The following is a 26,407-nucleotide window of genomic DNA, read 5'->3' as shown; positions in this document are numbered from 1 at the left end:
TGTGGATAAAATATGTATTAATAATTTTATGATATCGCAGACAGGATATAAAAATGTAAAAAAATCAAACACAATATTAATATTTTACAAAATCAATTATAAAAATAAAAGGTAATAAAATTAAAGCAAATCTTACATTATAATAAATTGTTTGAGCAACAGTAACAGTACTTGAAAACGATGTACCTCTTTTTGGAACTTCTACTTCCCATAAAGTACTTAATCAAAGCTAAAAAATAAATTTTCAGTTTATATGTAAGGTTTGAAAGCATATGTTACCTTCATCCAAAAAATCAAATCAACAGGCACTTTGACAAATCAGCTGTTTGAAATGAAAACAAATGAAGGACAACAAATGTAAACACTTTCAAATGGCTGATTTAAAATGAGTCATTTGCGGCCTGTGTACATTTCATATTATTGTACACTGAAAATGGTCTACGAAGTAGACCTAAATATTTGTAATACAAATAATTATTTATAAGAATGAATATACTATTATATATATAACAGAAATTTATAAGTATAATTTTTATTTAAAAGAATGTTTTTAATTTTTATGTGTTAAATTTACGACCTAAGCCCAGTAATAATTTAAAAAAAGGTATTGAATAACAGTAATAACAATTTATTAAATAATATAAAAAGGAATAAAAAATATAATATAATATAATATTATAATAATAAAAATTTTGAGCACATTGCATATTATAGTTTCTATTTAGATATTTTTTACTTATAAAAAATTATTAATATATGTAAATTAAATTTATAAGCAGTTTTTTTTAAATTCAGTAATTTTTTAAAGTTTTTCAGAACAATAAATTATGTTCGCCACGGAAAGTAGGTTATTAAAAATTCACAAACAAATCAAACTGTTTGGACAAGTTTTAATACCTTTTGCAAAAAGTACTCTTGTAAGAAGAAATAGTATGAGGCAACACTTAACATATTGACAGCACTTGCTTATTGAAATTAGTTTGCAAGTGACTGTTTGGCTAATTGGAAGTGGGGTTTGTTTTTTAGTTTGCAAGTGGGTTTTGGTTAAACTATTGTGAAAACTATTCCGTGAAATATAAGTGTGAGTACAATAATTTAAAAAGAAGTTTTAATATTATTTGGAATTTACTAGTAATAGTATTTTTTTTTTCGTTTCACAGAGGCTCCTTTCAGCAGTTGTTGGTCGCCATATTTAATGGCTTTTATGGAAGTTGCACTAGGAACGCCTAAATAAAAAAAAAATAGAAAATGACATCAGCCCAACGTTCCTTTGCCCAAAAATTGTCAAAGTAAATACATACTACAATAATACCGGTCTTATTTCTTTTTTTTAATATACATTTTAAAACCATTTTTAATCATGTTTAAATAATGGAAACTTTTTCTCCTTTCAATTTTTAAGGCAACATGCTTCTGAAGTGCGGAAAAATGTTGTCAACTGCCATATGCAAACAAAGACAACAGACTCTAGTTCCATGTATTCCTCAACGGTAAGTTCAAATATTTTAGCTAAAAAAATTTATTGGTGAAATAAAATTTACCAGGATTTAAATTAAGTTCGGTGAATTAAAATTTTATACAATTGTTTTGAGATTCCATTTCGAACTTAACAACATTTTTTTTTTTGCTCGAGCAAGGGTTTCGTCAACTTTACATACATACACTTGCAGAAACATAAAGGGATAAGCTTAATGCCGGTATCTGTATGTAACGGAATTTTACGAATATAATAGAATAAATATAACTGGCACATATATCGAATAAATCGGGACTTCACTATTGCTTTGCGTAGCTTCGCAAATCGCAACTATTTTTTAACGTGTTTATTTAATTAATATTGTTTGCTACAAAAAAAAAACCGTTTTAGAAATTTTAATTTACAATTTTATTAGGATATTAAAAAATATTAATAATAAAATTTTTATGTATGACTAAATATATTTACTTGGATTTGCATTCATTAATCACGCATATAGCTTTCTCTTACAGAACCTGTTGAGCCGTTGGATTACGAGGATTTCTTACTGCAACAAATCAACGTGCTCAATAGGGATCCCTTGAAACATATATTGGACTTTCCGCCCGGAGACGTTTTGGTCAAAACTATACCGCGTAAAATACGGACATCTGAACATATTGTGCCAAAAGAAAATATGTAAATGAATTTATATATATATTCTTCTTTAAATACATTTATATTTATAAGTTTATATTCATATGTTTATATATATACGTGTATTTATATAAATAAAAATAAATATTTATATAAATAAAAATATATATTTATATAAATAAAAATATATATTTGTAGAAACAAAAAAATATATTTTTATATAAATAATAATAAAAATATATATTTATATTTGTATATTTATATATTTATATTTATATGTTTATATTTATGTATTTATATATACATTTATATTTTTATATATATGGGTTTATTTTGGTACAAAAAATATATTTTTGGTTTAGTGCTGAACTACCACAACATGTACAAGAATGCGTGAATTGCTATACGCGTCCATGGAAAGTCGTCGAATATTTACAGCGTCACTACTCAAGTTCGTGCTGTGCGCGTGAACGCATTGATCGCGGTACAATAAGTCCATCTGCATACCAACAAGAATTCGAAGTGGATAGAGATTTCGCTTCATTTGACGAAACACTAACAGACAAAAGTGATAGTTGTACTCCAAGTTCACGACAATCTATTGCTAGTTTATCATCCGTTAGTTCATGTACTGATACCCTTACACCACGAGGTTCTTGGGCTAGCTTTGATTTAAGACGTTCTGTAAACGATCCACTTATACCGAATCTCCTTGATGCTGTACCACCTGAGCAAATAGATCAAACAAACGATGCACGCCGACAAGAGGATCGTCAGGAGGCAATGTTTGCTTTATATCCAGAAGCCGATCCTGAAGATTTAATTGAGCGTCGTTTACCAGCTGAGATACCAATGGAACATATTGGTCATCGTGTGTTTGTGAAATGCTTACAACTGCGTTTAGAGCTTGAAGTTGAACCTATATTTGCTTCAATGGCAATTTATGATGCTAAGGAAAAGAAAAAAATTTCGGAGAATTTTTATTTTGACATGAACTCAGATACACTTAAGCGAATGTTAAGTACCCATGTGCGTTGCTCTGATGCAAGCACACAAAGTCGTGCCGCGGTATTCGAAGTTACATACCCAAGCAATGATTTGTTTTTGGTTATACGTCTAGAAAAAGTTCTACAAGGTGATATTAAGGATTCGGTAGAACCTTATTTAAAAGATGATAAAGATAAATATAGAGAAAAAGCTAAATCTAATGCTTCTGACTTTTGTGAACGTCTTGGTAAATATCGTATGCCGTTTGCTTGGACAGGAATTTATTTGACTAATATATTCAATGGCGATAACTTTGATGGCAAAGAAAATTGTAACGAGAAAGAAAGTGGTTCATTGGGTTCGGCTGCAAGTTCGAACAGTTTAGGTGAGCATAAAATATTTACAATAATAAAAAATATATAAAAATATTGTTTCATTTTAGATCGTAAGTCATCGACGAGTAGCTTCGATCAATTGCGCCGTAAGGCCAATGATATGGGTGGTACACTAACTAGACGTGGTTCATTGGAACGCAAAGAAAAGCGTCGTTCTTGGTCTCCTGATGATTTTGCTAATGTTATCGAAACATTCAGACCTATAACAATAACTGTATCAAGTTTTTTCAAACAAGTAAGTTAATTAATTTTATGTAAAACTAAATCTATGTAGATGCTCTAAAAATTATATTTGTAGGAATCTGACAAAATGAAAGATGAAGACTTATATAAATTTTTGCCAGAACTTAAACGACCTGGTGCTGTTATGAAAAAATATAAATGTATACCGGGTTCAATAAAATTGGAAATCTCACCATGTCCAGAAGATGTTAAGAACGCGTTAACACCCGAATTGGCAAAAGTGGAACCATATCCAGGTATTGTGTAATTTATTTTTTGAAATTAGTATTAGAAGGATAATATATTTTATAATATTACTATTGGAAGGATAATATATTTTATAATATTAATATTATGAAGATAATATATTATATAATATTAGGATAATATATTTTATAATATTAGGATTGGGAAAATAATATATTCTATAATATTAGTATTACAATAATATTATATTTCATATGTTAGTATTGAAATCATAATATATTTTACAAGGCTATTTTTTTTAAATTATTGACTAAGTGTAAGCGCCAAATTTTCGTTGAAAATTGTTTCTTGTTTCTTTTGTGTTTGTTTAATAAGTAAAATTATAAATTTAATAAAAAGAATTTTGAATTCTATTTAATTAGTTATTAATTATATTTATACATTTAAAACTGAAACGTTTTTCTATTTACAATTTATAGAGGACAAAACGCGGCCAATAAAAGAAATTTTAGAATTTCCTTCCACTTCAATTTACAATCCACACTACACATATCGAAATCTACTTTTTGTATCACCAAAAGAACTGAATTTTTCTTCACGCGCTGGTTCAGCACGAAATATTGCCGTGAGAGTGCAGTTAATGGCTGGCGAAACACAAACTGATGCATTAAATGCAATATTTGGAAAATCATCGTGTTCCGAATATGCAACCGAAGTATATACAGCTGTAAACTATCATAATAAATGTCCTGCATTTTATGATGAAATTAAAATTTCACTGCCAGCGAACATCAAACAAAATCATCATTTATTCTTTACACTTTATCACGTATCATGTCAGAAGAAACCACAAGAAGTGCAAGCCTCTGTTGAAAGTCCAGTTGGTTACACGTGGTTGCCACTGTTAGAAGATGGAAAATTAAAAGTAGGCGAATTTAGTTTACCTGTAATGGTTGAAACACCACCAGAAAACTATTCTTTTATACCACCAAATGTACACTTACCAGGCACCAAATGGTTAGATAATCATAGACCTGTTTTTACGATTTCAGTGGATGCAGTAACATCTGTACACACTTTAGATGTCAACTTGGACAGGTAAAATACTTTCATGATTCCTTAAACAAATTATAATAATATAACATTATAATCTATCGTTAACTTTATAGATTTTTCCTTACATGCGAATATCTAGACACACGCAAAATACCACCACGTATTGGTGAAGGGAATATGGAAAATGAAATGAAGAAATGTCTTCTAGACATAGCAAATGCAGAGCGCGAACCATTAGTTAAAAACTTACATTTGGTATTAGATAAATTAATTGAGTTATTGGTGACTACGTACAAAATTGGTGGGCAGACTTTATCGTTGGGTTTGACGGTTTTCGAAGTTTTATGTATGGTGTCATCAAATCTATTGGTAAAATAAATGTACTTTGAAAGTTTATTTCAATTATTTGAAATTACTTTATTTAATATGACAGATACTTTCCGATGATTTGGTGGCAGATCAGTATGGACGTCAAAATCTCTTCTCGACTTATGTACAATTTCAAAGTAAAATACCTCATCCATTTTGTGGTAAACGTCGTATAACTTATAGCAGAAGTAATGCAGAGGAAATGATGTCAAACAATGTTGACACATACAGCATTTATGATAATGTCACCACAGGAGGTCGCAGCTTAGATAGGAAAGGTAAGTAAATAGTTGTGCGTCTCTCACTATATGAGTTGTAATTTGCTAAAATTATTCAACACATGCTATAATCTATAACAAGATATATAAACTATATGTAGTAAAAGGTTCCTTAAAAGGAAATCGATGGGACTGCTAATCTGTACTTTGTATGAAAAATGCGAAGTACGGTTGGGAACATTATATGGTTAACCACATCAGCAGTAAAAGTGTGTGCAGCTGCACGATGCTTGTTGTCGTAACCCGCACGGATCCATCAAGCATATAACATGAAAGGAATTATAAAGAACTAAACGTAGGTTAGAATGTAGGTAGCTGATGGTTGTGTGAGAGGGGAGAAGACTGTTTAGAATTAAGACTAAATTAGAAATGAGTGGGATTTACATTGAAGTTGAGGTGTATCAAGGCAGAGAAACATTTTCATTTCAATGCGGCGAGGCGGATCTGAAGATCTAATGAACTTCAGTTAGTGGATGCATTGGGGCATGAAAACAGATGTCAGACATCATGAGGGTAATCCTAAAAGAGACCACCAACTGTACGCTAGTAAATGTGCACTATTCAACATGAACTACTAGGCTAACGGTAGAGTCGTGACATCCACTGATTTTTTTTTACCAATTAGTATGCACTGCGTCTTGACAGCGTTTGTTTATAGACCATTCATGGTTTATTGCTATGATATGTTAAAATGTATTTTACTCTTAAAATTTAATTTTAAAATTTGCAATAACTCTACAATATTAATTTTTAGAATTAGCTTTGGAAATGTCACCCACATATGGAGGGCGCGATGGACAAATACGCTTACTACACGAAGAACTCGCACTTCATTGGGTTGTTGCAAGTGGCAAAGCAGCTGAATTGGCTATGAGCAACTCTTGGTTTTTATTTGAAGTTATTGTGAAATCAATGATTGAACATTTGGACTATACACGCACATTAACTGCACCACGGAAGCAACGTTTTCCACTCAAATTTACTGATGATATTTCAACATTGGTGCATTTGGTTACCACAAAGGTTGTAGGATTTCATAGCAACGAACCAAAACTAGCACAATCATTAAATGCAAGCCTAAGCTTTTTTGTATTCGATCTGTTTAGTATAATGGATCGTGGTTTTGTATTTGGTCTCATAAAAACCTACTATAAAGTATTGATATCCAAAAATGCATCTATACCAGATTTAATGAATTACAAAATCGATTTTTTACGTATTGTTTGCAGTCACGAACATTTTTTTGCACTTAATTTACCATTTGGTACACCGTACACAACATTTTCAGCTCCTTGCAGTCCAACACCAAGCACTACATCAAGTAACAGTCAAACCTCTTACAGTTCCACAGAGCGTGCATTGCATGCCGATCTTAATTCCGATTTTCGTCAGCAACATTTTCTTGTTGGTTTGGTTTTAAGCGATTTAGCGACAGTATTGGAGGTACCAAATCCGCAGTTGCATGGTAAAGCAATACGTTGCATACGAAACCTTATGACGTCACATGATTTGGATGCACGTTACAGTGAAAAAGAGGCACGTGCCAGAGTTGCATCGCTTTACTTACCATTATTAAGTATTGTTATGGACACTATACCACAGTTTCATCAGTATTTGACAGATACACATGATCGTTTGCAAAGCATTGGTCTTTTGGAAGACTACCAAGGACCGCATCAAACCATAGCAACTACAACAATAAGTCCGGAAGTTGCTTACGCTATCTCAGGTAGTCGTACGTATTCTTACGCACCCGACCAAGTAAAAAATAAGTCACCGCTTAGCACAGAAAATACAAGACATTTACTCGCTTGCTTTATTTGGATATTAAAAAATCTCGAGCGAACTATTTTGTATCGTTGGTTATTGGGTTTAAGTCCACATCGTGTACACCAAATGTTACAAGTTTTAAATACGTGCATACCATGTTTCGAATATAAAGGACAGAAACGATTACCAGTACTGAAACGAAACACTCAAAGTTTTCGCAAACCAAATGATTTGAAGGAGAAATTGGAGGAATGTATACGAGGTACAAACTCTGCACGTTATGATTTAATCAACCGTCGTAAAGATCGTAATTCTACTGAAAAATTTCGTTGGCGAAAAGATCAAATGCCGTATCGATCTACATTTTACGACGTAGTAACTAAACCCGATCCGGATTTAGAATTAAATTATTTCATCGAAGGATCTTTGGCTACCGAAATCTCACTGATTATACTTGACACTCTAGAAATAATAGTGCAAGTGTCGACCAATTCGGAAATACATCATAATCTCTTGGGTACTGTTCTAAAAGTACTCTTACATGCTTTATCACGCAACCAAAGCACTTTGACGTTGAAAAATTTGTTCGCTTCTCAACGTGCTTTAATTTTTAAGTTTCCGAATTTATTATTCGATGAAGAAACCGATATTTGCGCAGATTTATGTTTGTTATTGTTGAAACATTGCGGTTCGCAATTGCCTGGTATACGTTCGCAAGCTGCTGCTTCACTATATCTTTTGATGCGGCAAAATTTTGAAATTGGAAACGTAAGTAATCCTGCATTACAAAATGTTAATTTTTTTTCATTTCATTTATATTTTACATGTTTGTTTTATAGAATTTTGCACGTGTCAAAATGCAAGTTACAATGTCATTAAGTTCACTTGTTGGCACCAGTTCCTCTTTTAGTGAGCAGTCATTGAGACGCGCATTGAAAACTGTACTTGTGTACGCTGAATCTGACGTTGATCTACAGGAAACCACATTTCCTGAACAAGTACAGGATCTGCTCTTTAATTTGCATATGATATTATCCGACACAGTTAAAATGAAAGAATATCAGGAGGACCCGGAAATGTTGCTCGACCTTATGCATCGCATTGCGAAAGGTTATCAAAATAATCCAGATTTACGCTTAACCTGGTTGGAAAATATGGCTAAAAAACACCGCGAACGCGCTAATCACACTGAAGCTGCAATGTGTTATGTACATTCAGCTGCTTTAGTTGCCGAGTACTTAAGCATGTTAGAATCACAACCACATTTGCCTGTAGGTGCTGTTAGTTTTCAACGTGTTACGCCTAACTCACTTATGGAATCGGCTGTGTCAGATGATGTACTTAGTCCAGGTGAAGATGGTATATGTCTTGGCAATCATTTCACTGAAAGCGGTCTGAAAGCTTTGCTAGAGGAAGCTTCTAATTCATATCAAATTGCTGGAATGTACGAAGCAATGAATGAGGTCTACAAAATCCTTATTCCGATATGCGAAGCCAATCGCGACTTTCAGAAACTTGGAAAAATACATGGCAAACTTCAGGAAGCCTTTAATCGTATAGCACAATTACAAGGTAAACGTGTATTTGGCACTTATTTTCGCGTTGGATTTTATGGTGCCAAATTTGGTGATTTAGATCAACAAGAATTCATTTATAAGGAACCCACATTAACAAAATTACCGGAAATCTTTAGTCGTTTGCAAGTAAGCAATTAAAAATATTCATTGTTATGAAATTGTTTTCTTTTTTTTCTCTATTAGTCTTAAATTTTAGATAGAAATAAAAACTTATAGTTAATTTTATTACAATTTCTTATATTTTTACTGGTTTTTGTATAATCTATTTATGTTTATTTAATATTTAAATAAATGTGATTTTTATTTTATTAACTGTTATTTATATTTCGTTTCGTTTTTTCTTTATTATTTTGTTTTTTTTTTTATTACTATTTTTTTTTTTTTGTTTTTAACATAAATTGCAAATTATCATTTTACCATTAACGTCAATAAAATTCCAAATTCTTTTATAATTATATTTGTATTATAATAGTTATTGATTTAATATTTTGAATTTCATATATTATTAGTATAATATTAAATTATGCGATATTATGATGAATTTTAATAACTAATTTAAATATGTTTATTATAGAACTTTTATGCTGAACGCTTTGGTCCAGATTCTGTTCATATAATTAAAGATTCAAATTCAGTTGATGTAAGCACGTTAGATTCAGATAAAGCTTATATACAAATAACTTATGTGGAACCATATTTTGAAACCTACGAAATGCGTCATCGTGAAACTCATTTCGAAAGAAACTTTAACATAAGTAAGTATAAATTTACTAAATAATAATCATTGTGTTTAAAATTTATAATTTGTATATGATTATTTTGATTTTTATAGAGCGATTTATATTTGCTACACCTTTTACAAAGTCTGGTAAAGCGCATGGAGAATTACACGAGCAGTGTAAACGTAAAACCATACTTACCACAGCTAATCATTTTCCATATGTAAAAACACGTATCCAAGTAATAAGTCGTCAGCAAATTATACTTGAACCAATCGAAGTGGCAATTGAGGATATACAAAAGAAAACTTTAGAATTGGCTGCAGCAACGAATCAAGAACCGGCCGATCCAAAAATATTACAAATGGTACTTCAAGGCTGTATTGGTACTACTGTTAACCAAGGTCCTATGGAAATGGCTACAGTATTTTTATCGAATCTCTCAGATGGTGTTACGATACCCACGAAACACCAAAATAAACTACGTCTTTGCTTTAAGGAATTTTCGAAACGTTGTATAGATGCCTTAAAGAAAAATCGTAATCTTATATTATCTGATCAAAAAGACTATCAACGAGAACTTGAACGAACTAATGAGCGGTTTGTGGAACGTTTAACACCTTTAATGTCCTTAACACCTGCCCAAGCAATGGGAGTAGTAAAGTAAGTTCATGTATTTATTGTATTCTCAACGATATATATATAAGCTTAATAATATAAAATAATAATATTTTATAATTCATATATTATATATTTTATTTATTTCAGAGCCAATGCTTATAAGAGCACACCTTTAAAATGGTAAACCGTGTTTTATTATATAAAATTCAATTATGGAATTGCATTTCAAAAAGGTAATTTAATATTATTTTATTTACATGACTGTACCCTGGACTTCATAATTAGTGTTTCTGATTATTTTAAATAATTTACAATATAAAAATTAAAATTTAAGCATACAGGGTGAGATGAAAAAACTGCAACAAAGTGAAACGCCATAATTTTTTCATTTTTTTTTAAATTTTATTGAATGAAAGCAAAAAATGTCGGAAATAACATCAAATTTGAGAATCGGTTTAGATTTGTTCGAATTGGCCACCTTTGGCACGAACTATGGCCTCAAACGGCCAATGAAACCATCACACGCTGCCCGAAAGTGGCTCTGCGGTATTTTGTCCCATTCTCGGCGAAGCGCTTGCTTGAGATGATCGACACTTTGGTATTTTTTAGTGCCAACCTTGCTCTCCAAAATACTCCAGGCACAATAGTCCAACGGATTGGTATCCGGAGATTTTGGTGGCCATTGTGCGGTGGAAATGAAGCGAGGAACCTCATTTCTTAACCATTCTTGGGTGGCGCGTGCTGAGTGCGATGGTGCTGAGTCCTGTTGGAATGTCCAAGGTCTGCGGCCGCAATGTTTGCGTGCCCAGGGCTTCAGAACTCCCTCCAAAAGATTTTCGCGATAGATTTGCGCATTTATTTTGACCCCACGGTCGATGAATACGAGCGGCGAGCGACCATCGGCTGTTATGGCGGCCCACACCATCACCATGGCCGGCTTTTGAGTTGTGATGGCCAACCGAAGTTGCAAATTTTCAGCTGACCTCTCTGGCAAGTAAACACGATCATTTTGTTTGTTTACAAACTGCTGGATAACGAATGGTTTCTCATCGGAGAAAACCAAATTCGGCAGTTCACCACTTTCGGCCAAGCGAAACAACTCTTTAGCTTTTTCGAGTCTAACTTTTTTTTGCGCATCAGTAAGATCTTGCACTTTTTGGAACTTGAATGGCTTTAGTCCAAGCTCATTTTTCAATATTTGCCGAATGGCATATTGCGATATGTTCAGCTCACGAGCCATTTTTCGTCCACTGCGACGCGGATTTCGTTCAATTCGCTTTTTCACTTTTCGAACCATTTCTGCCGATGTTGCTGTTTTTTTTCGTCCACTTCCTTGACGTCGGGCTACGCTACCAGTATCATGGTAACGAGCGATGGTACGAGACACAAAACATTTATTCACTTCTAAATGCTGGAGGGCTCTAACGATAGCCACTTGTGGTTTTCCAGCCAAATGCAAAGCAATCACACTATCACGCTTGAATTCCATCACAAATAACTTTTTTTTTGAAAAATTCCCACCAAAATGCTTTTGTGCGCTTGTAAACAATATAATGAGCTGTCACTAGAATAAATCTGACAGCTGTGGGACGAGCGGTTTAGAAATGACAGCAGTCTGAAGTTGGTTGCAGTTTTTTCATCTCACCTTGTAGTTATACACGAGTATTATAAATATTAAGATATTTAAGAGTAGTTTAAAATTTGATAATATGTAATAATTATAAATGTTTTTTATGTAATTATATAAATAACTCTTTTTTAACTTCAAGAAAATGCTTCTAATTCCATATATCTATGATTTAATATATATATGGATTTTTTTTATATTTAATAGCACTTACTATGTGTGTAAGGCCACAAAATAATATTGAATAATATTCTTTTACTTCTTTAATTATTTGCAATTATTAAATGAATATATATTCAGACGTAAAACGGAAAAGCTCGTTGCAACTTCTCAAATCTTGTTACCTGTGTTGTTGTTTTCAACTCTTTAACTGAAATGAACCAATAAGATTGTGGTAAATCTTTGTACAAGTTTCCAGCAAGGATTTGTAAAGCAAATGTGGTTGAGTATTGATTGTGTGAGAGCGGAGGGGATTATTACGCATTGAGAGGGGGTTGGGGTTCAAGAACAGTCAGGTCTACGCCCCGGAGTCAATCAGGTACGTGTAATATTCATTTTGATGTTTGGTTGCTTGGTGGAAATCTATACTATCTTGAATTCTTGTGTGTTACTACCTAAAATATTGAGTTCTTTCTGCACTAATACTTTTAACAAAAGATGGGAAGACTCAACGATATGTAGACATCTGTATGCAATCTATAAAAGGAAATTCCGATAAAAGGAAATCGAAAACTCTAATTGAGATGTTACGCAAAGACATTGGTCTTCTGGTAGGGTTGACTACAGGACACTGTAAACTAGGGAACCATGCTAAAAGACTAGGTCTTCCTTTCAATCAAATCTGTCGTAGCTGTGGGGAGTACGATGAGAGCGCATCTCATCTTTTGTGTTTTTGCCCAGCTCATGCACGTCGACAACTTAGTACTCTAGGAGCCTCCTTCCTTGAGGACCTAGACCAGTTACAGAATCTGACTTTAAATAGCATTTTATGCTCATTAATGCTTTTTTTGTATAACTCAACGATGTGATCTATTGAAACAGTTATACTGGATTCACAAGAGGGTTTTATTTATAATTTAGCTGTCATTTGAAATTATTCTTGACTTCAACAGCTAAACGTACTAAACGTGTTACCAACATTAATAGACCTTTTCTTTTGTAAGCATGTCGCAAAAGAACAAATAAAGTAACCACTACTTTCGCTGGCAACTGTGGACAAAATGAAAATTCTTTGCAATTCTTGGTAAGAATATTTTTTTTACATGATTGTGAATAAAATGTGAATTTTCATGCCTTCTAATAGTAAAATAATAAATAAATAGTCATTATTTTTCGTGTTTATCACGAAAAATAATGACACAAAATACGAAGAATTAACGAAACCATTCATTGACAGTTAACTGGATTCGTTGATTTGTATGTACTTTCAAAAATCGTTCATAATAGACGCATATTTAGTCTTGGCAACCTCGCTTATTACTTAAGCGATTTTAAAAAGGTTGTACTAAATAAGCCAGCACTGTTGTTTCATGTTATTTTTAAAATAAGCGGTTGCTCTTTTGTGATATGCTTACAAAAAAAAGGCCTGATATTACATTAAAACCTGTTACTAAATAATTGTTTTGAAGCATTTAAGATTGTACTGGCATCAACATTTTTGAATTAATTGGGTGTACATAATTGGGGTATTCAGAATTTCTGTGCATCATTGCATGTGCAAAATTATTTGATTTTACAAAAACAATTCCCTTTCTTATGATTCTGCACTTGATTTGCAAGACAATATTCAAGACCATATTTTCAACACCAATTATTACCTGTTGCATATAACATAACAATTACCTCTTGCATATGTGGTTTTCAAGACTCTATTGTGAATGATACTACTTTTTTTACTGTTCGCTGGACAATACTTAAGCGAAACTGTCAAGTTTTGTTTGATTTTATAATTTTGTGAATTTGTGCAATTGTTTGATTATATTTTTATTTTACGTACAATAATGTCGGATAATGTCAATATATTCTGTTTCTCATTTTTTCTTGGCATTGTTAAAATTATGCATATCGAATATAAGTTATATTTTACAAGTAAATAAATACGTAAAAAAAAATTAGCTGTTCTAATTATTTTCAAGACTAATATGCACAAAGTGTATTCACGATTATTTGAGTTTGCAATGATGCACATTCGGCGATGCACAGACATCATGAATACCCCTAAAGATTAATTTATCTGAGACAGCAACATGCTTATCGCTCATCGAGGGTAAAATGTTTATACTTGGTTTGTGTATAGAATAGAACGAAGAGAAATTGGTTTATGTCATTGGTTTACATAAATTGTTCGATTAATTAGCAAGAAATTATAAAATACTGTTTAAAATAAAATAATAATAGGCCTTTTCGGTGGCTCGCAAGTACGGCAAAAAATGCATGTTGGCCTATGTTGGCCACGCGAGTCATTGGCATCACTGTTGCAATCTGTCAAATGTTTTGTTTTGACAAACGGCAAATCTTGTATATGTGCATATAAATCAGTTATATTTTTAAAAAAATATTGTAAAATTAAAATGAACACGGAATTAAAAGGAATGGTAAGAATATTGGAAATTTAAAAATAAACACTAAGATAAGTAAATTTTTGTAGGTACTGTCGATGTTGGGAGAAGAAAGCACCGTTTTGCAGCGGCCGAGAGATGCAAGTTGTTTCACGGATTTTTTAAATGTTATGAATGCCGCAACAGCCTCCTCTGAAGATTCAAGCCAGAGTGAAGAAGAGCAGGAAAAGTGTAAAAATTTTGAAGAAAGTATAGAATCAATGAACCCAATGGATTTTAAAAATCACTTCAGGTTACGACGAAGTACAGCGGAAGACCTTATCTGTAAATATACATTGAGTTGTTTGTGATTAAATTACAAATTTAATTTATTTCTAGTGCGCTTCTCAGAATCGGAGAATTTGTCGGATACAGATTGTGGTGGTATTAAACATGTAAGCTGCAGAAAGTCTGTCTATATATATCTTTGGTACGTTGGTAATACAGTAACTTATAGACAATTAGGAAATCTCTTTGGAGTGTCAGTTTCTACAGCATGGTCAACAGTAAAAACTGTTGCTACGATTTTGATTTCCATAGGCCGAGATTATGTATCATGGCCACGAGGAGTCGCTGCATTAGATATAATAAATACATTTGAATGTAATCACAAAATACCAGGCATTATCGGAGCAATCGATTGTACACACATTCCCATTAAAAAACCACAAAACCATGGAGAAGATTACTTTAATCGCAAGCAACGTTATAGTATCGTTCTCCAAGCTGTTGTGGATGCCAATAAAATTTATTGAAGTTACTTGCGGAGAACCTGGATCTTTGCATGATTACAGAGTTTTGAAAAGGTCAAAGCTATATAGAATGGCACAATCAAGATACGAAGAAATATTTCCAAACTCGACATTTATTATTGGAGATTCTGCTTATCCTTCTACAAACTGGATTGTGTCACCTTACAAAAATTATGGGAATTTAACCGATAGTCAAAAAAAATTTAATGAAAAACACTCATCTGCTCGTATTGTAGTTGAGAACGCTTTTGGTTTACTAAAAACTCGTTTCCGAAGATTATTAAATTTTACGGAGCAGACAAATTTGGCTCCAATAACAAATATAGTTGTAAGCGTTTGTATTTTACATAATATTTGTATTATAAAGGATGATTTGTTTGAGAATGCTGAATCAAATAGTCAAAACAATGACGAACAGCAAGCTGATGAAGAGCATGAATTAGATCATGGTAATAATAGAAGGGAAAGACTTTTTAATTATTTGTTAAGAAAAGGTGTTATATAAGTTTATTAATTAATATATTTATTGTAATTTTTTAAATAGAAAATTTTGTTACATTTATAGAAACTAACTTAACTTAGTTCAATAAGTAATAATATTTTAATGTGTAAATATTTTGTAATTTATTTATTAATAGCATAAATTAATGTGTAAGATTAGTTTTAAGATTAAAATATTATAATGTTTTTGAACGAAAATAAAAATACTATACTATTACAACTAGAAACTTATTTGAACGTAAAATATTTTACATAAAAGTAAAATAAATAGTACAAATTTAAATATGAATTAAAGAAATTCTTAACTTAAAAATATATATTATATAAAATGAATATAACATATATTTAATTAAAATAAAAATATTATATCAACTTATTTCACATCATTGATAAAGTATTTTAACTTACACATATTTTTTTTATAAAATTTATATAAATATATTTACATATTTTGTGTAAGTTTTTCAAGTAACTTGAATTTATTTTTTTTTTCAATTTCAATTTTCTTTCCTCTAATTTCAATTCATTATCTCATTTCTTAATTATTTTTTGCTTCAGTTCATTCATAGTTTCTTGAAAAAATTTTAATTTCTCTTCCTCTATTATTTTCTTAACAAATAATTTGTTATCATAATATTCTTGACGCACAGATTTTCTTTTGCGGTTAAATTTTGAAGGTTGTGGCAATTCCTGCATTTGCAATTCCTGCGTTGATGATTCTTGCGTCGGCGATTCCTGCGTTGGAGATTCCTGCGTTGGCGATTCTTCCGTTGGTGATTCTTGCGTTGGCGATAGCTCAGCGTGCGTTTGCACAATGTTTATTTCCAACTCTTCCAGCACCTCTATGTCTTCAACATAGCTATCAAACCCTAACGTCGCAGTGTGATTATTTGAAATAATTGGTTTATCACCAAATATTTCGTTCATCAACTCCATGTAGGGTGGTAAGCATGGCGATGCACCAGTCCGTCTGTTGTTATCTTTGGCTGCTTTAAATGCACTTAGAAGTGTGCGCATTTTTCTTTCTAAGCAGACTGGAGTAAAGTCATCCTAAAATAAATATTTTTTTTTAATATAATTAATTTATTTTTTTATTCAAATGATTGCAGAAGTTATGCGATACTTACTGCAATTCCATGTGCTATCATGTCCTCAAGTACATGTTGATATCCAAGTCTTTTTTTTTTCTGGTTTCCATAAACTCTTCCTTTCGTGCCAAGTAGCACTCTAGAAAACACTTCGTTTCCTTTGTGGTCCATAGTTTACGTGTATTTCTATAAAAAAATTTTTTAGAAAAACTTCAAAAATTATGTTTGTTTTATTAATTTTACGTATGTAAACTACAAATTAAATGAAATAAAATAAATGTTACTTGGTAATAACTGACATAATAAAAAATTCAATGTGCTTAATACTTACGATTTCTCCATTCTTATTATTTCTTTGTTACTTTTCAATATTTTTCAAATTTTTGAATTCTGTTTGAATTTTTATTTCCTCAATTTTTGACATTTGATTGCACTATTCGTTGGAATTTTCAATGAAGGTTCACAATAGTTCGCTTATTGCGTTGGTAACATTTTTTTTTTACTGGCCGATGTGATTGGCCAGTATAACTATGCTGGCTCATTGCCTCAAAGAATAGGTTATATATGCTGTCTCAGTTAGCTGGATATTTTAATTTTGTTTAGTTACTATAATCAGCTTTTTCAGCACTATTTTTTATTCGATCACTAGTATAGTTATCTGTCTTTAGCTATGTTTCAGCAAACATGATCCGCTCAATTTTACATGCAAAACAAAAACAATGGGGTGAACCAGCAATTGATCTGGTTCACTTTCTGGTTCAATGTGGAATGTATGTAAAAGATAAAAGTGGAACGTATTTTAATGCAAATAAGGTTGGCAATGCGATGCACGGTGCAGTAAAATTTTAAACAAATCTACATTTATATTTATTTACTATTGATTTTATTTATTTATTATTCATTTTATGTACTTATTTAATTAATATGTCATTATTATTTATTTCTTTGTTTAAAGTAACGTTCTAATTATCAATGTAATTAAAATTATTACTTTAATAATTTACGTTTTATTATTATTGAAAAAGTGTTGTTTGATAATTTATTAATATCAATTAATTTGAAATGAATATATAAAAATTAAGTTGAATACATTTATTTAATTAAAACAGAACAATACATAAGAAACCAGGCTCTCCAACATATACGTTTATAAAAAAATCATTTTCATCGCAAACTGTCTGCAAGATTAAGCCATAGTCATGCTTTCTTTTGAAATAAGCCTATTTCCTATGGTTTGGTGCATTTATTTTTAGATGTGTACTGTCTATGTAACCAATTACGAACGGGAATTTTTTCGAAGCTTCCATTTTTGCATTATTAGCAAGTGCGTATTTTAAATTAGTGTCCAATTGATATAAGCTGAACACTAGTTTTTTTAATTATTCTCCACACAGAAGCTCTTGGTATGCCAAAACAAATACCAAATTTGCAAAAAGCATTCATATTTGCCATATACCACAAAAATATATAAAATTCCTTCATTGCTCTCGTCCAAATGTGATCATCACGGTTATTTTGCATTTGCTGATTGGAATTTATTAACAAATCTATTAAAATATGAAACATAATTAATATATAGCAATTGTATTTTTTATGCGCAAATATCAATCAAATAATCTTTAACGAAAAAATTATTGATCGTTTCCACAAAACTTCCACTATATCTATGCTGATACACTTCATCCCTTGAGCTTAATACCATACACTTGAACTAGTAAAAAGGGAATGGAAGAGTCAGTTTCGCTCGATGATTCTAATAACATATGCAATTTTCATTTATTAACTATAGAATTAAATTTAAGTTTTTAAGTAAATACTTCAGACATTTCAACAGATTTTATTTATTTTCCATTTTTTAGATTTTTTGTATTCAAAATTTTCTCACTTATTTTTTTAGCGCCAAAATTATTCACACAAATCAAAAAATTTTGTACACAAACCCAACTGTCATATTTCATGCGTTGCCAATTATTTTCAAACGTGATCCGTATCGTTTCAGCAAAGATGATTCAGATCATTGAGCGGATCATGTTTGCTGAAACACAGCTTTTATCAGATTTGTATTTATTTATTTAGTTCCACAAGTATTATCATTAAGTTCCACAATAAGACGAATTTTTATATAAAAGCGCCAAATTTTTGTATTTAATCACAATATGTAAATGCACTGATTAGTTTACTTTTCCACTTTTTTAATTGGATTTGCATTCGTAATGTGAATTTACCCTGTAGACACATCACAATATGAGGAATTATTGTCGTTGGAAGCAATTGCTTGTAGGTTTAAAGTGTTTCTCCTTGCAACTGGGTCTTTAATTCTTGATCGTCTTGTTGTCCCTCTGTAACGGTTGATAAATTGACAGCGACACAACTGCCTTTGCTGGTTTCTGCTTGAAACCATATACCAGCGGTTCGTGATCCGTTTTAAAGATGAAAACTCGTGCCTCTAGGATATTTGTGTTTGAAAAAACGAATGATGTTGCAGGTGCAGCTGATGTGTTGCTGGTGCAATTGATGTATTGCTGGTGCAACTGATGTGTTGCTGATGCAACTGATGTGTTGCTGATGCAACTGATGTGTTGCTGATGCAACTGATGTGTTGCTGATGCAACTGATGTGTTGCTGGTGCAACTGATGTGTTACTGATGCAGCTGATGTGCGCTGATGCAACTGACGTGTTGCTGATGCAACTGGTGTGTTGCTGGTGCAACTGATGTGTTGCTGGTGCAACTGATGTGTTGCTGGTGCAATTAATGTGTTGCTGGTGCAATTGATGTGTTGCTGGTGCAACCGATGTGTTGCTGGTGCAATTGATGTATTGCTGGTGCAACTGATGTGTTGCTGGTGCAACTGATGTGTTCCTGGTGCAACTGATGTGTTGTTGATGCAATTGATGAGTTGCTGATGCAACGCTTTTTTTTTTTTGTCCATTAGAGGCGGAATCTTCTAAAGATGCTGTAAAACCATGCCTGATTCATACTGTTCGCTACCACTCTTTCTCGGGTTTACTCAGTTACGATGCTTTTGCATGTGCAAAACTTGCGACACAGTACGCCTATGGACTAAACCTTAACACCTATAAATAACGCTGCCCTTTAGAAAACGTCCCGCGGGACCGCCAACTAGGTATTACTTCGCGAGGACAGGGCGAGCACTAACGTTTTATTTCTCAACTATCATTTACTCTCCTTTGGTGTTCTCGTTCGTCTCTTCGCAGTTGTTGCATGATCGACATAGCGATTTTTTTATAATAAAAATCGACAGCGTGATTTTTTTTATAATAAAAATTGACAGCGTGATTTTTATTTATAATAAAAATCGATAGCTTGATTTTTATTTATAATAAAATTGTTATATATGTAATGCACTAAATTATTGTGGTTCTTAACTTGGAAGATAAACAGTAATTAAACAACTCTGAAAACAATTAGGAGTTTACATGGCTCTTGACTCGATATCATGTCTTTTGCAGATTAATTGATTGAACAAGTGTCTTTTATATGTTTAATATTAGGAATATTCAGACATGTTTGTTAACACGGTAAAACGTCAAAATTATACGAATTATCTATTACATTGCCTGAGTTTTTATTGTAAAATATCTATCTATTCATACATTTAACATTGCAAAAAAAATTATAGAATATCTAATTACTGACAAACTGAGTCTTTAAGAGTTAAAGAAGTAAATTATTTTTTATATTTTCTATTAATTTATATATATATATAAATCTATTAAAAATAATATTACCACACACTGCTAATATTTACATTTTCACATTGCTTAACTAAAGAAACTAAAGAAGCATTTTCCGCAGGTTAGGAAGAGTTATACTTATATTAGATATAAAATAAAAATAATTAAAATATTGTAATAAATATATAAATATATATAAAAATGATTTATTATAAATTTATATTTCTTATTTAAATTGTCACATATATTAAGCAATTCCATATTGTTCATTGTAAAGTTTGAGTTTGTCCCAATAAAGTAATGATTTGATATGACGCCAAGACGCAACATTCTAGAAATATAATATGATTAATAGACTTTTGATATTTATAAATATAAAAATTAGTCAAGATTTGCTTCCTTGCAATTTTTTGGTTTTTTTTTTCTTTATATTGTATGTAAAACGAATTGGCTATTCACTCTAAAAAAGGGAGTGAAATATATTTGTATTGTCATCTAAGTAGGGATAAACGTTATAAAATTGTATGTAAAAATAATTGTTAAGATTTAATAATTATTGTATATATAATATTCATATGAAGAAATTGTTAGAATTAATAGAAAATTGTGATGTACATTTTTTACTTAAACATATTAAATATTGTAATTAACATAATATTTACACAACAATATAATGTTTTTTATTTAAAATTTCATTCCGGATAAATCCGGACAACAATATAATGTTTTTTATTTAAAATTTCATTACGGAAATTCGCATAAATCGAAGACCAGCAGTGTAAGTATTATTTATTTATTCATATTTCATATTTATTTATTTTATTTATTGTAATTAATTACAAAATATAAAATTTTATAAAATATTATAAATAAAATTTTATTGATTATATTTATATATCTAAAATATATTTTAACATTAAAAACAGTAATTGTTTTTAATAGGCTGATAGGTAAGACGTTTGGAAAGATATTACCAAAAATAATAAATTCTATAAGATGCCGCAGTTCGCTCTTATACATTTTAGAGCTTTGGTTAAAGTGGACCAACATTAGGTTCGCAACAACAATTTGCTTTAGCCAGTTAACATTATCCACATTTTCTTAATACCATACAGAAAAATGCCAATTACTATTAGATTACATTATTTATGTGTCCAAACCTTCAGTTATCTATCATGTATACAATAAATTTTGTATACATCATATGAATAACTATAATAATTGATATCAATATAATATAAAGCACTTTATTTTTTTGTGATAACAATATTTATTAAAAGCAAATTTTATTCCATTGGAATTATTCAAAATTGTATGCATAGCCTTTTAAACCTGAAAAAAAGCTATCCACATTAGTGACCTCTTCTAAAAGATTTAAATTTTTAATGTTCTTTGTAACATCAACAATAAGGCTATCATCACAGCTTTCGGTATCATTGGTAAGGCGATTCCATTCCGCTAAATCCGCCGAAATATTTGATAAGTTCTTTTCATCGGAAATACCTTTCGGCATAACATGGTTATTCTGCAGTTTTGTTAAAAAATGTTCTGAAAAAAAATTTCATCGTTAAAAAATTTAACTAATATTATTGTATTATATTGTACAGTCATAACTCTGTATAAAGGTTAATAAAAAAATACGACTGGATTTGGAAATTTCAATATAAATTTACTAAGTTAAAACAGAAGCGTAGTATGAACTCTTATTATTAAGTACTGATATCTCACGCATCACCAATACATTCTCACTCCTAAAGAATTCTCTCCCGTCTCACACTAACTTTACCTAATCTCATCCCAACCCATGTATGTATACGTATTTGAAATTCCGTTCACGTCATCTCCTCTATAGATCTCCGCGGGTTACAACAATAAAAACATTACATACTGATTTCTTGTGATTATGAAAAATGTAGAATTTTAAAAATTAACTATAAATTTTTAATTTTAAATATCAGGAATATCTAATTTGCTATACTTAAATTATTAATACTGATATACACGTTTAAAATGATTTTCATATCGAATGAAAAAAGGATCAATCTTACAAGAAAGGATAGGAGATGCCACACTTTATTTTAAACTGAAACAATATCGTTAATATCAGCAAATAGCACCAATCTGTTCAACTTGAAGTGAAGCAGGACAGATAAACTCCTAAAATGACCGGGTCTACATCTCGGACCCACTCATGGAATTTGACGACCAAGTGCCATTTGTCACAGGCAAAAGCACCTAAACAAGCAGATCCTTAGGGCTACCATACTAACAAGCAGGAGAGAAAAAATGTAAATGATAAATGATCACGAAATTAGATTAGAAATTAGATTTTATTACATATTACATTCCATATACTATAAATATAAGGAAACTTGATGTTAGTTGATGATGATTTAAATGATTGAAAACTTATTGTGATTGTTATGATGTTAAGAAAAAAAACACTGAATAACAAAATACTTAGAAACCAGCAGCAATTCTAACGAAAGTATTGAAAAAAAGCTTACATTAAAAATTTTCGTTGAAAAAGTATACTAAACGAAGTTTTGATAATGATAACTATTTTAGTACTATAAAATACTACTCAACTGAACTTAAAATAAAATGTATAAAATGACAAAGCGGCAAATAATATCTATATATTTTTAGAATAATTTTACAATAAAATGATGTACTCACTTTCATCTTCGTTTAGTCTTAACACATGCTCATTTTCGGACCACCATTTGCAAATGAGCTTTAAATGATGACGCGTTGTTACTTCAGAATCTCGAAAGAGTCTTACCAAATAATTTTCACAGAAAATAACATAAAGTAAACGTACAGCAACTTTTGAAGTATCGGCAACAATTGGCGTTTCTATAAAACCAAAATATAATTATAATTACATAGTTATCTAAACTCTATAATTTACAAGAGTACTAATTACTCCTTTTAATACCTGATTGCTTGGCTGAAAATAACCACTGACGTAGCATTTGAAAAACCAGTGTCACTCCGCTTAAACACAATTTTACATAACATTTACAACTAATCGCATCACGTTTTTCTAACTCCGCCACTAATTTAGAATTTTTCGCCATCGAAGCATTTTCTTTATTGTTTTTTCCTCTGCTATCAGCTGCAAAAAAAAATAAATTATAATTATTGGAAGTTACTTAATTTTTTAGCTTAGAAGACATACATGTGAATTCAGTGATATCCGTTTTGCCACTATCCACATCCTCATCGTCGTAGGGTGGTAGGATATTATGTATAAATTGTGGTGGATTAGCAAAGCAATGAAATAGAAAGCGCATATGGTTAGCACATATCACAGCCAATACTTTAAAATGGGTTGCACTAACAGCTGCGCTCATAGGAAAAACGATTTCTAAAAGACCTGCATAAACCTGCATAGAATTAATTAATTATAAATTTAATTGAATTGTTCATTAATTATTTGAAATATTTATTACTTGCAGTAAACACGAATCACTTGAGAAACGATAAGTGAATGCGACACGATCAGCAGTAAAAGTATCTGTTGGACTATTTTTACATAACATCGTCATTGCATATGGTAGACGCACACATTCTAACATGCAATATGAGACTTCACGGAATACATATAAATTGGGGCGAACAAATATTATTTGCTTCAAAACTTCTATTATTAGATCTACATTATGCTCTTGGTCTTTGTCTACTGGCATATTACCGAGCAATGCATGCAGCAATGTGGTAAATGCTTCAATTACTCCAAAATGCTCAGCTACTTCACGTGAGAAGCTCAATTTTTGTATAGCCTCTGAAACGATTTGCATTAGGACATAATTTCCTTCTTGACGCTCTAAAAGTAGTTTGCATAATTTCGGTATTTTTTGGCACAAAACTGCTAATGCTGCTAGATATCTTCGCAGGCTAATGACACGTTCACCACGATACAGAGCTTGAGGTTGTTGTAAACTAATATGAGTGCTACTGTCATTAAAATCGTTGAGTATATTACTATTATGATAAGAGTGTACGCGCCCCATTCTGCCGAATTCTAAATTATGTACATAAGTCCAAAATTCAGTAAATACTTTACTTATTGAAACCAATATCTTATTGATGACAGATTCTATGTGACCGCTGGTATCAAGATGCCAATTCTCATTGAGATGCAGTTGAGCTATAATTATTTGTAATTCTTTAAATTCATCTTCAAAAACAATGCGTTGCTTCTTGTTGGCATTACGTTTTTCTGAATCTTTATAGAATATCTCTTCTATATTTAATGTATTATACTCATTTTTTACATATTGAAGAGCACCAAACCCTGCCCAGTTAGTAAGACGCATCATGTTACATTTATCTGGCATATTATCTACCGAAGGTTCCGGCGCAATTCCCATATTCACACCACCAAAGAACGAGTCATCACGCATGCTTATTTCTAATCGTTTAGTTTCATCGGCATGCCGCATTTTTAAATTCGAAATTTCAACTGACTTTAGCTGAAGCTCTGATTCTATGGCTTGTACTTGTTTCGATAACTCCGTCATTCGTGTTTTACACTCATTTTTGGCAGCCTCCGCATTGGCTAACTTTTCCATTTTTAAGACTTGTGTTTGTTTTTTAATTTGACGAACTTCATCTCTCAAAATGCTTATCTAAGACAAAAAAAACATGGAAAAATTAATTAAAAGTTCACAAATCTTAAATAAAATAACTCACCTCACCGTTCTTACTTTCAATTGTAACTTTATTATCCAAAATTTCCTTATTTAAATTAGTGTTTTCTTTCTTTAAATTTTCTACATGGTCTTTAAGAAATTTTATTTGTTTTTCTGAAGCCAACTGACGGCGCGCAGCGCTATCTGAGGAGGTGGACACATTACTTGCTGATTGTGTGCACGAAGGCTTCATAGAAACGTCGTGAGCGGCTAAAGTTAGTTTAGACATATAAATTTTTTTTGGGTTAATGGCGGGTGCACATGGTTTCTTGAATGGGTTTATTTCAGCGTCTAAGTGCATATTTTTTACTACTGTGTTGCTAGATGGTTTATCCGCAGATGCTGCAGAAGCTAATATATCAAAGTCATCTTCATCGTCAAACATCTTCGATAAATCGTCATTTTGATTGAATTGTTGCGTACTTGTGGTGCGGCATAAATTTCCAGCAAAATCAGAAAAGGTTATTTCACTATCAGTAATATCATTTATGGGTGCCGGTTTTACAACAGCCGCTTGTGTTTCTGCCACTTGCGTTGCAAGAAGTATAGCGTCGTCGTCATCGTCCCACAAGCTTTGGACGCTTACCTTATTTACCAATGAGTATCCAACCTGATTATTTATGCCATTTGAAACTAAATTATTGGACATAGCATTGGAACTTGGACGCCGCTTGTTAATACTTATATCTAGCTTAGCCTTCTTAGTAGTACGGCCAAACTCCTTTAATGGTTGAAAACGTTTTGCCATTGTTCGTCTTCTCGCTCCTTAATTCAAAAACACTAAATTTTTATGCTAAATTGAGAAACCCAATCACTACAATTCGTTCTTAATACGACGAAATCATATCCAGCATATATCACAACAATTGCCGGCATATATAGTGTTATTTTTTCGAAACTATGTGCGTATTTTGACAGCAACAATAATTAAAAACATATCTGTCAACTTTGCTATAACATTGGTGTAGTGTTGCCATATTAATAAATTATGTACTTTTAACTTTTTAAGTATAGGTGCTTTCGGTGGCTTGCAAGTGTGATAAAAAACGCTATGCTGGCCTATATTCGCTAAGTGAGACATTGACATCACTATTGCAATCTATCAAATGTTATGTTTTGGTAAATAGCAAA

At 31.4% G+C, this 26,407-nt stretch overlaps 3 protein-coding genes and 1 pseudogene across 3 annotated transcripts; 2 read left to right on the top strand and 2 right to left on the bottom strand.

The window, feature by feature from the left end:
- Window positions 1-891: 891 nt before the first annotated feature.
- LOC119689897 (dedicator of cytokinesis protein 7) lies at window positions 892-10,588 on the top strand. The gene is made up of 15 exons (XM_038104825.1): window positions 892-1,081; window positions 1,161-1,289; window positions 1,403-1,490; window positions 1,977-2,155; window positions 2,476-3,485; window positions 3,543-3,730; window positions 3,794-3,974; window positions 4,404-5,022; window positions 5,094-5,349; window positions 5,414-5,627; window positions 6,382-8,165; window positions 8,237-9,100; window positions 9,549-9,729; window positions 9,807-10,356; window positions 10,462-10,588. Exons 2-15 carry the CDS (start codon window positions 1,249-1,251, stop codon window positions 10,496-10,498), a joined length of 6,192 nt encoding a protein of 2,063 aa, XP_037960753.1. The 5' UTR covers window positions 892-1,081; window positions 1,161-1,248; the 3' UTR covers window positions 10,499-10,588.
- Window positions 10,589-14,532: 3,944 nt separating this feature from the next.
- LOC119688277 lies at window positions 14,533-16,268 on the top strand (annotated as a pseudogene).
- Window positions 16,269-16,322: 54 nt separating this feature from the next.
- On the bottom strand, window positions 16,323-17,089 carry LOC119688276. Its single transcript, XM_038102957.1, has 2 exons — window positions 16,919-17,089; window positions 16,323-16,841 (listed from the first exon to the last, which is right to left on the bottom strand). Exons 1-2 carry the CDS (start codon window positions 17,048-17,050, stop codon window positions 16,323-16,325), a joined length of 651 nt encoding a protein of 216 aa, XP_037958885.1. The 5' UTR covers window positions 17,051-17,089.
- A 4,761-nt stretch (window positions 17,090-21,850) lies between these two features.
- Window positions 21,851-26,206, bottom strand: LOC119689895 (ATR-interacting protein mus304). Its single transcript, XM_038104824.1, has 6 exons — window positions 25,278-26,206; window positions 24,035-25,213; window positions 23,761-23,968; window positions 23,518-23,697; window positions 23,256-23,435; window positions 21,851-22,124 (listed from the first exon to the last, which is right to left on the bottom strand). Exons 1-6 carry the CDS (start codon window positions 26,022-26,024, stop codon window positions 21,877-21,879), a joined length of 2,742 nt encoding a protein of 913 aa, XP_037960752.1. The 5' UTR covers window positions 26,025-26,206; the 3' UTR covers window positions 21,851-21,876.
- Window positions 26,207-26,407: the final 201 nt, after the last annotated feature.

Source organism: Teleopsis dalmanni, chromosome X (assembly GCF_002237135.1).
Source record: "Teleopsis dalmanni isolate 2A chromosome X, ASM223713v2, whole genome shotgun sequence".
NCBI classification, from domain to species: domain Eukaryota; kingdom Metazoa; phylum Arthropoda; class Insecta; order Diptera; family Diopsidae; genus Teleopsis; species Teleopsis dalmanni.
This window is presented reverse-complemented; position numbering and strand designations above follow the sequence as displayed.

What these genes read in the sequence shown, in the direction of transcription:
- LOC119689897 (XM_038104825.1), top strand. Translation starts at nt 1,249, where the DNA reads ATGACATCAGCCCAACGTTCCTTTGCCCAAAAATTGTCAAA. An exon ending in TATCAAGTTTTTTCAAACAA is followed by an intron (nt 3,731 to 3,793) that starts GTAAGTTAATTA and finishes TTATATTTGTAG; the next exon opens with GAATCTGACAAAATGAAAGA. An exon ending in AAATCTTTAGTCGTTTGCAA is followed by an intron (nt 9,101 to 9,548) that starts GTAAGCAATTAA and finishes TGTTTATTATAG; the next exon opens with AACTTTTATGCTGAACGCTT.
- LOC119688276 (XM_038102957.1), bottom strand. Translation starts at nt 17,050, where the DNA reads ATGGACCACAAAGGAAACGAAGTGTTTTCTAGAGTGCTACTTGGCACG. An exon ending in TGATAGCACATGGAATTGCA is followed by an intron (nt 16,842 to 16,918) that starts GTAAGTATCGCA and finishes TATTTATTTTAG; the next exon opens with GATGACTTTACTCCAGTCTG.
- LOC119689895 (XM_038104824.1), bottom strand. Translation starts at nt 26,024, where the DNA reads ATGGCAAAACGTTTTCAACCATTAAAGGAGTTTGGCCGTACTACTAAG. An exon ending in GTGATTCGTGTTTACTGCAA is followed by an intron (nt 23,969 to 24,034) that starts GTAATAAATATT and finishes AATTCTATGCAG; the next exon opens with GTTTATGCAGGTCTTTTAGA. An exon ending in GGATATCACTGAATTCACAT is followed by an intron (nt 23,698 to 23,760) that starts GTATGTCTTCTA and finishes TTTTTTTTGCAG; the next exon opens with CTGATAGCAGAGGAAAAAAC.